The following is a 10,393-nucleotide window of genomic DNA, read 5'->3' as shown; positions in this document are numbered from 1 at the left end:
TGTGGGTCACCTCTCTGGCTGGGGATTGAACTTGCATGGAAGCAGCTGCAGATAGCTTCACAGTACTGTGCTTCAACCCAACCCATCACACCACCAGGGAAGGCCCCAGATAATTTAAAACGAATGTTTTATAAATGATCTGATGAGGCCAGCATAAAGTTAATAACAAGGTTTGAAAAAACCATTTTATATACAGGAAATGAAAATTACAAACCAATCTCTTTCTCATGAATGTAGATACAAAAACTCTAAAAATATTAGCATATAAAATCCTGTGATTTACATAAAAGGACACAACATTCCAATCAAGAGTCTTTTTCCCATCAGGAACTAATCACCTAACACAATAAAAGAAGATCAAAATGTAAAAATCATTGAATTTCCATATCAGGAAAATAGATTTTTAATGACATTATTTATAATAATATCAAATACTTAGTAGTAAATGTAACAAAAATGAACCAAGCATTGAGTAAAATTAAAGAATAGGGTCAAAGAAAGAGAAACTTTAAAACCAGCCCCTGAAAGCTGATCCTAGATCAGCACAGCGGGGAGGAGGAGGGAGGAGGAGAAAGAGGGAGGGTTGACCACAAGGGGTTCTGGTGGAGGATTCTGGGTGTTTCTGCGGTGAAAGGCTACGTGACTACCCCTGAGGGGGGAATCCTACTTACTGTCAAAGCCCTGACAAGGATGTGCACAAAGGTCTTCAATAGCCATGAATAAATATATCAGAAGGAAAAAGAAAAATATTGGATGGTTTCACTTATAGGAGGAATATAGAGGGACCAAATAAAGAATCAGAGGAAAAATAACAACAAAAAATTAACAGGCAGCTATAAAATCAGAGACATTCTTCCGGGGAGGAGGAGGGAGAGGGATCAAAACAGGGCGAGAACACAAGAGACTATGGTGATGGTGCGTGGATAGTGGGAATTTTTTTTTTTTAAGATTTATTTATGCATACAGAACTGGGATACAGGCCAAAGGTACAGGGATGATATGAGGACTCACCAGAGACAGAGTGGGGAGCAGAACAGGCTGACTGACGAGATACACTGCTGAGGGGAGCGTGGGCGGGTCAGGAGAGGTCTGCCGTGCCATGTGGGTCACCTCCGGGGCCAGGGATGGAACTGGCACTCAGGTAGCTGTTGCCAGGTTACAATGCGGTGTCCTAACCCATTGCACCACAGGGAGGAGAAAGCAAGCATTGTACAAAAGTGAGCAACGATGTTAAAGATATATAAATAAATTATATTTTAAAAATAAATTAAGTAAATTTAAAATAGACAAACCATGCTTTATCATTACTCAGTATGCATGCATTGCTCAGTATGATAAGTCAAAAATTTTCAAACCATTACTCAATGCTGTCAATTTTTTTTTTTAAAGATTTATTTATTTGTGCATACAGAACTGGGGTAAGACCAGAGGTTCAGGGGCGGTGAGAGGCTTCACCAGAGACAGAGTGGGGAACAGAACAGGCAGATTGACGAAGTACACTGCTGAGGGGAGCAGCGGGCGGGTCAGGAGAGGTCTGCCGCGCCATGTGGTCACCTCCGGGGCAGGCGGGAATCGAACTCATGCGGAAGCGGCTTTAGATTCTCAGTGTTGTGCTTTACCCCGCTGTGCCACCAGGGAGGGCCCGCTGTCAATTTTTGATTAGAAATTGACCAGCTAATGCTAAAGTGTACATGGATATTGATGTAATGCAGTAAGACAATCTAAATGAAGTCCAACGCTGCCCAAATATTAAGACATAAAATAAAGCGATGGTAACTTAGATAGCGTGGTATTAACCCAGGGTTAGCAAATATGCAGATGGGACAGAACAGACAATACATCGTCACCTGACTTATGTTGAACATGATAATAGAGAAAATAATGTATTTAATAAATATGCTCTTTACATAGAGTAAAAAAGAGAGAAACCCTTGACTCTTATCTTACACATTGAATGTCAGATACATTGTAGGTATAAATGCAAAAAACTAAAACAATAAAGCTTTTAGAAGAAAACATAGAAAATGTATCCATAACTTTAAGATAGATAAAAATGCCTGAAATAAGTTACAAAAATCACAAATTATGATGGGGAAAAATAGATAAATTTTACCACATTGAAATTCATATTTTCTGTTTTTCTAAAAAGACCTGCCAGTCTGGAAGATTTTTTTTTTTTATTCATTTGCTCATTTATTTTGTTGGGGGCGAGTGGGAGAAAATAGTTGTAATGCATATATCCAACAAGGAATTTGATTCCAGCATAAAGAACTCCAACCATCAATAATAATAATAATAATAATGCAGAAAACCCTCTTCACGAAAGTGCACATCTTTTTGCCCATTTTCACTAGTAACCAGGAAAAACATATGCAAACCATGGTGTAAGCACTAGCAGACTAAACTAGTAATGCCCAGAGCTGGTCAACATTTGGAGCAAGGTCAAAACATTGATATTGGAAGCATCAATTGGGATGGTTGTTTTGGAAAAGCTTTGTCAGTATTTACTCAAGCAAAACACATTTCGACCTTATATTCTAGTAGTCTAACTCCCAGGCTTAGGTCCTACAGAAATGCACACGTGTTCACTAGAAAATAAGTATAAGCAGCACTATTAGCAACAGTCAAACAGAGGAAGACAGCCTCAACCTCCATCTGTGGTACATGGGGTGCTAATGATGTTATATTCCCACCATGAAATTCTACTGAAAATGAACAAGTTACAACAACACGCAATAACTGTAAAAACAGAAGCCAGGCACAAATTAGCTCATAGCCTGATTCCACTTGTAGAAAATTCAGAACTAGGCAATCCAATGGGTATTGTGAGAAATCAGAAGGCTGGTGGCTGTTAAGGGGAAGTTCAATGATTGGCCAGGGTGCCAGGGGGTGCAGGGAAGGGGCTGCATGCTTTGTAATATCCTGTTTTTCAGTTGGGAGCTTGCGGACGGGGGTGGATTAGAGTTTGTGAAAATTAATAATTAATAACGATGATTTCTCTATGATGTCCTGTATACTTGGGTGTTTAAAAGTTGACATAAAGAGATGAGAGAGTTTGTGAAAATTAATAATAAATAACGATTTATGATGTTCTGTGTACTTGGGTGTTTAAAAGTTTGCATAAAGAGATGAAGTGGATGGGAATATGGCAAGCATGTCTGTGCCCATTTGGTCAAGGAACATGGAGAAGGTGAAAATTCAGCATCAGAGGAGAGAATCCGGGCATCTGAGGCTCCATCAAGACCTCTTACGTCACTTCCTCCTGGCTCTTTTTCAGGTGGAAGGACTGACTGTGGTGGGCCAGCAATTTGGGGAGAGTGTCACGGAACCCGGTCAGACCTTCGTAAATGCAGAGTTTGATGGAATTCTGGGCCTGGGGTACCCCAATTTGGCTGTTGGAGGGGTGACCCCAGTGTTTGACAACATGGTGGCTCAGCAGTTGGTGGAACTACCCATGTTTTCTGTGTACCTGAGCAGGTAAGGCTCATCCTGCCCCCAGGTTAAGATGGACTATGACTTCAAGGAGGCATGTGGAACAGGGGGTGGGGGTGTTCTTGGGACTCCTGCTTGACCTATACCTAGCTGTATGCTCTAGGGCAAAATACTTACCCTCTCTGAAGTTTGAAGAAATGGAGTTTGTCTCATAAAGTCATTGTGAAAAGCACTTTGTAAACAGTACCACACTGGCCTGATTTAAGTAATCCCTGGACTGGATATTCATTTATACAGTGAATAAATATTTATTAAGCTCTTAGCACATACCGGCCATGTTGCTGGGGCTGAGAATACAATGGGCCCTCGATAAGCTTCATTCCAGTGGAGGAGGTCGGAAGAATTCACAAGTACACTGACAAAACTATTACACATTAATGAATGGGGTAATATAATGCCATATATACATAAATTAGAACATTATTCAACCTGAAAAAGGGAGGACATTCTAATATGTGCTGATGTTGGGGTTCAGACGTTGGGGTTCAGTGCATGGGGATTTTGGGGCCATCTGAGATTTCATCCCATTCCATTCAGCAGCACACTGCAGTTTATGACAGAAAGGAGAAAAGGAAAAGAGGTGTCAGTATAGCCATAGACAGGCGGCCTAGAAAGGACAAGATCTGTATTTTACCAGCAAGCAGGGTCTTCGGTGTTCTTTGATGAAATTGCTGTTTTATGGCCTTGAGCTGGGGTTGGGTTGCTCCTTTGTGGCTGAGAATATTCTCTGACCCCATCTCAGATTACTGGAAACCTCCCTCATCGGTTTAAGATTGGTTAATCATCCCTCCCCCTACCTCTGGTTTTTGACCTTGTGAAAACTTCCACCCTGAATTTTTCTGCTCTTAAGTTTCCACCACCACACATGAGTGAAACTTAAGACATACTAATCAAGTAAGTCAATCACCAGAGGACACGTATCACACAATCTCACTTACAGGAGTTACCTGTCATATCACAGATATAATAAGAGATTGGTGGTGAGGACACGGGGTTTATTTTGTAGTACGTGTAGAGTTTTAGTCTTACCGGTTGAAAACATTCCAGAGACTCATCACAACAGAGTGAATATACCTCCCGGAACTGGACATGTGTATTTTACCAATTTTTGAATTAAAAAAAAATTACGTTGTAGCTGAAAAATGGTAGAAGCCTCACCTGCTTCTGAACATACTCACCTGGGTCCTTGGAGACTAGATCCAAAGAGAGTGCTAGATACGAGAAAATGCCAGTCTTCCGCTGTGTGGTAATGAGGCCTCCTCCCTACTCAGAGAGGACACGTCTTCCCTTTCTGGCCCCTTCCCGGTGCAATCTGGCCTGTGCCCTCCTGTTACAGCATAACCCATTTCCCTGTTCTCTCCCATCTGGGGACCCTTGAATTTCCTCTATCAAATTTTGTTTCCCCTCCAGTAGGGTGGCAGACGGGACGATGCAGGGACAGAACTTGAGTGAGAGGTGGGATAGTCTGGACCCTTTCACTTCTTGTTTTCAGCCCTTTCTAATTCTTTCTAGCTCTTTCTAGCCCTTTCCAGCCTGGAAAGACAGAACTGGATAGGAAACAGCAGAGACTTTGCAGTCAGACTTCCTTTCCTTGCTCTGAAGTCTCAGATGGACACTAGGTAGACATGGGAATACAAGCGATCAAGTTGATCAAGTCCCTAGCACAACAGCTTGTTTGAAAGCCACACAAATGTCAGCTCCCCTCCCCTCCCTAAAACCTCTGTCCTGAGACTCCCACAGACCAGTTTCCCTCTACTTGACCCCCCTTTCTGGCAAAGCCACAGTTTTGTATTTTTCAGATTATTTTATTCCTGAAAATGAAACTGTTTTTCATCCTGTTTGTGTCCTGCTGGATGTCAGAACATAATCTGAGAAATCAATGCCACTGAAAATTAATAATTACTTAAGCTCTAGTTGGTCGTGTTGTGTTCAAAAAAAGCTTTTTTTTTTTTTTCCTTAACACAAAGGAGGGGTATCATCAAAGCCCAAGCCCCAGCACAAGCATAATGGGGAAGAAGGTGGGGAAAAGATGTCCTTGGGGGGCGTGGCAAGGCGAGTCAGGTGGTGAGCACATCCTAGGCAGGGCCTGCCCTGGGTTCTGTGTAAATGCTACATGGCCAAGCCTGCTATCCCATCATCACCCTCCTACCCTATTGCCCACCATGCCCCAGACTGATGGACCTGCAGTGGCCAGAAGCCCGGGCTCGGAGACCAGGCTGCCATTCTGCCTATCTGGGGACCTGATGTGGGTGCAGCCATGGAACTGCGTGCCAGCCAAGCTTTCCCGAGGTGCCTGTCCCTGACACAATGCCCTTCTCTCCTTGCAGGGACTCAGAAGGTGGTGCGGGCAGTGAGGTGACTTTTGGAGGCTATGACTACTCACATTTCTCTGGGAGCCTGAACTGGGTCCCCGTCACCACGCAGGGCTACTGGCAGATCGCGCTGGACTCGTGAGTATCTGCGTGGGGCTGGTGTGCTGCGAGGGAGGGGCTCGAACCAGGTTGACTGAATTGGCCTGGCAGAGGATGCCGGTAGTGCCCATGTGAGACCCAAAGGGGGTTGCTGAGCAGAGGTACAGAACTTGTATGGAAAACCAGAGCGGCAAGTGTGGGACCCGTCCTCAGCTTCCTGCCTTGTGAGGTGCACGATGATTCAACATGTTTTACATACGAACAAGCAGACAACTCTGGTTCATTCACAGTAATTAACAGGCCAGGGAAGGGCTGACTGATGAACTAACAGCTCTTGCCCTCACGAAGCTTGTACAGAGATGAGACGTGGCTCAACTACTGTGTGATCCGCTGCTCCCCTGGGCTCTTCATGCAAAGGAAATGAAATGAAAGTACCACATCTAACATCTCTACACCTCATGTTCACTGCAGCTTTACCTATGATAGCAGAGACAGGGAAACAACCCAAGTGTCCACCAACATATGAATATTGGTAAAAAATTGTATGTACATACATGTACACCCATATACATGAACACAACAGGTCACTAAAAAAGAAGGACATCCCGCCATTGGTGACAGCATGGGGGCATCGATGTCAATAAAGGTAGCTGGAGAAATGCAAATAATATATGGTCTCATTTTGTCTAAAATCTCTCCCAAACTCAGAAAAAATCAGATGAGATCAGTGGTTGCCAGGGGTGGGGTGGGGGTGGGGCAACTGGTTAGAGGGGGCATGAGTTACAAACTTCTAGATATAAGGTGAGTAATTTCTGGGGTGTGATATGCCGCACCGTCTAGTTGAAAGTTGCCAACAGCGTAGAGGCCTATGAAGAATTCTTACCACAGGAAGAAACATCCTGGCTATGTAGGGATAGATGTTCCCTGCACTCATTGTGTGATCAGTTCAGAACACACACAAATGCCAAGTCACCAGCTGTACATCTGGAACGTATATAGTGTGGTGTGTTAGTTCTATATCAATAAAATGGAAGGAAAAAAAAGAGAAAACATATATTCAAATCAGCACACAGGAAGTGGGTGGCTAGTGCTTGGTGGTTGGGGGGGGTGGGGCGCGGGGAACATCCCCTGGGCCCGGCAGATTCTGTCTGAGAACTTAAGTTTTCATGGGCAGGTGGCCTTGAAGTAGAGCCTGGACCTAACACACTGTCTGGGCTGGAGCAGCTGAGAAAGTCAGCCAGACCTGCCATGTACCTAGCATTGCCCTAGACAGCACAGGAATTCAAAAAAACAAATTTCCTTTTACTTTCTGCCCAGAATAAGTTGCTGCAAGGCACCAGGCTTCTGCTGGTCTGGGGGTACACTGCTGTGTCCCCGAGGGCTCTTCTTGCATGGGATTCCCCTGTTCATGGGTCATGACACCATGCTAGGGCATGGCGACCTGCGTTTTTGTAAAGGAAGAGAAAACATTGTGTACTCATGACATACATAGGTTACGCACTGATTCATGACATGTTTATTTCGTGTGTGTGTGTGTGTGTGTGTGTGTGTGTGTGTGTACAGTGTGAGGACGGAGATCCATTTCTCATGATGGGGCTCAGTCCAAACAAAATCAAAACCGTTCATGCAGGGAGGAAGTGCAGAGGACACCATGGGCGTGCGGGGGGCTCTCTGGGGCAGGGGGTGCTGGATGGGAGTAGGGTTTGACTGTGCTGCCTCTGCTCTCAGAATCCAGGTGGGCGGCTCAGTGATGTTCTGCCAGGAAGGCTGCCAGGCCATCGTGGACACCGGAACCTCCCTCATCACAGGCCCCACCGATAACATCAAGCAGCTGCAAAAAGCCATCGGAGCAGGGCAGGTCCATGGAGAAGTGAGGGCCTGCCTGGCGGGGACGGGGGTCAGGGTGGGAGTGGGGGTCAGGGATGTTGGGTGGGGGCTTTCAGGGTCGGGGGAGACTGGGCCCTCCCTTGGGAGCTGGGAAGCCTGCAGGTAGGCTGCTCTGTGTGTTGTAGTATGCTGTGGAGTGTGTCAACCTCAACGTCATGCCGGATGTCACCTTCACCATCAATGGTGTCCCCTACACCCTCCAACCAACTGCCTACACACTGCTGGTAACAACCATTTCCTTATTACGCAACTCACAGCTGCCACTTCCCCTTTCAAACAGTTGCACTCAGGCAGCATTCACCCCGAGACCCCCTCCATTGCAGTGGCATCCCCTCTGTGACCTGCCTGTGGTGAAAAGACCACTGGCAGCGTCTGAGTCTCCATCCCGCCACGAAGTAGCAGAAAACAAAGTTGAGCTTCTTTGACTGAGTTTCGCTCCACCATCAAGTCAACCGGGGTTACGGTCCTGCCATTTCACAGATGAGGAGATTAAGACTCAGAGTTCCATGAGGAACCTCTGGGCCAAGAAAGGGGTACAGAAGAAGGTTATGTCTCCCCTAACATTCTTCTCCCGTTCTCCTCAAACAAGAAAATGCCTTTTGTGACAGGAACCTCATTAGGCTTGGAGGCCAGTTAGAAAGAAAGCTCCCGGGGAGTTGTGGAAATCTATGATCACATCAGTTCACGCCACACAATGTTGGCCTGGGTTTTCAATATTGCACTTTGGTGACACTTTCCTGCACTAATTTACCCAAGAGTCACCCACAGCATCAGGATGTGTGCCTGGGTGGCACCACTGTGGAGACTGAGGACATTAGGGATTGACCTAAGCTCCACGCAGTACGGCCTCTAGGCAGTGCTTCCGTCTTCTGGTGTGGAACTTACCTACTTCTTTCCAACCTCAGGATTTTGTGGATGGAGTGGAATACTGTAGCAGCGGCTTTCAAGGTCTTGACATCCAACCTCCAGCTGGGCCCCTCTGGATCCTGGGTGATGTCTTCATTAGGCAGTTTTACTCTGTCTTTGACCGGGGGAATAACCGAGTGGGCTTGGCTCCAGCAGTACCCTAAATAGGTGTGGTGTGTTTGTGCCTGCCTGCCTACCTGCCACCCTTGGCAACCCAGCTGGCTGTATTAGGTTGGGACCATCTCCACACATGTCAATAAGTCATTTTCAATAAACTGCTGTTGTGCCAGAAATGCAGCTTGAATAAGGAGCAGAGTATAAGGAGAAATGTAAATGCACGCTTGTGCACACACACACACTCACAAACATACTTCACACAAACAACACCTCCATCACCACCATGATGGAAGAATTAAGTTGTGTGCCCATGATTCTTACTGCTTTGTGCTAACTCTTAACGGCGGAGATGGCCAAACAATTGCACTAGCAAAGATTGCAGTGCAATAAATTCCAGCATACCCCTGCCAGCTCCCAGCCCAGGTAAGTGGCCAGGTCTGCTTTATCTGCACTCCTCTCTCTAGCCCTTCATCCCTGGATTATTTTGACACAAATTCTTAGCATGGTATCACCTTATCCATAGTTCTTAAAAATAACCTGAGATATGGAGTCAGTGCATGTAAGTCAAATATCCCGATAGGTCAAATATCCTTAGTGTCTCCTAGAAGCTTGGTCACTTGTACAGTTCAGGATCTATGGCAGGATCTATGGCTAAAAGTTGCATTTGTTGGCCTTCCCTGGTGCACAGTGGGTGAAAGCTTAGCGCTATGAAGCTGGCCCCAGCCACTTCAGCACGAGTTGGATCCTGCCCCGGGAGCTGACCCACATGGGGCAGCAGACCTCTCCTGTCTCACCCCCTTCTCCCCTCAGCAGTGTACTTTGTCAATCTGCCTTTTCTTCTCCCCACTCTGTCTCTGGTGTATTCCCTCACCACCCATGTACCCTGGCCCCAGTTCTGTATGCATATATAAATAAATCTTAAAAAAAAAACAAATAAAAAATGCATTTGTTTGAAATACCTCTTCTGTCTCTTTTCCTCTGTAGACTTAACCACATTCTGAGGTCTGCTGGCTGAAATCCAGAGGCCTTATGTAACGTAGCCCCAAGAGCCCGGCTTACTTATAAAATGGTAGTTAGCGCTGCAGGCCTGACTTAGTGACAAGAGTCTGTCAGACGGTGCTGGCGTCACTAGGGGACCCAGGACATCTGGGGCCTCCCTGTGAGGTCAGGGCTGGTGAGTGGATTCTGGACTTGCCTGGCTCCTCCAGCTGTGACAAGCTCCCATCATCATTTTACCTAAGGGTTCCGGCAGCCATTGAGGGGTGGTCTTTCTGATCTGCATTTGTTAGTTGAAGACTTCTTTTAAACAAACAAACAAGCAAACAAACAAACAAAAAAAACCCTTGATAGTTGAATTCTATAAAAATTAACCTTCATCGGCCCTCCCTGGTGGTGCAGCAGGTTAAAGCACAGCCCTGAGAATCTAAAGCCGCTTCCGCATGAGTTCATTCCCGCCTGCCCCGGAGGTGACCACATGGTGCGGCAGAACTCTCCTGACCCGCTCACTGCTCCCCTCAGCAGTGTACTTCGTTGATCTGCCTGTTCTGTTCCCCACTCTGTCTCTGGTGAAGCCTCTCACC

General features: G+C 45.9%; 1 protein-coding gene across 1 annotated transcript in view; it reads left to right on the top strand.

Annotated features, from left to right (window-relative positions):
• Positions 1-8,953, top strand: part of CTSE (cathepsin E) — a 13,510-nt gene extending 4,557 nt beyond the window's left edge. The window contains exons 5-9 of the mRNA XM_004685562.2: positions 3,278-3,477; positions 5,820-5,942; positions 7,632-7,773; positions 7,916-8,014; positions 8,696-8,953. Coding sequence (XP_004685619.1) covers positions 3,278-3,477; positions 5,820-5,942; positions 7,632-7,773; positions 7,916-8,014; positions 8,696-8,860 — 729 coding nt within the window. The 3' untranslated portion in view covers positions 8,861-8,953. The remainder of the gene's footprint in view (positions 1-3,277; positions 3,478-5,819; positions 5,943-7,631; positions 7,774-7,915; positions 8,015-8,695) is intronic.
• The last annotated feature ends 1,440 nt before the right edge of the window (positions 8,954-10,393 follow it).

Source organism: Condylura cristata, unplaced genomic scaffold (assembly GCF_000260355.1).
Source record: "Condylura cristata isolate star-nosed mole 26May11 unplaced genomic scaffold, ConCri1.0 scaffold00018, whole genome shotgun sequence".
In the NCBI taxonomy this organism is placed as follows: domain Eukaryota; kingdom Metazoa; phylum Chordata; class Mammalia; order Eulipotyphla; family Talpidae; genus Condylura; species Condylura cristata.
Note: the sequence above shows the minus strand (reverse complement) of the source record. Positions and strands in the feature narration are given on the sequence as shown.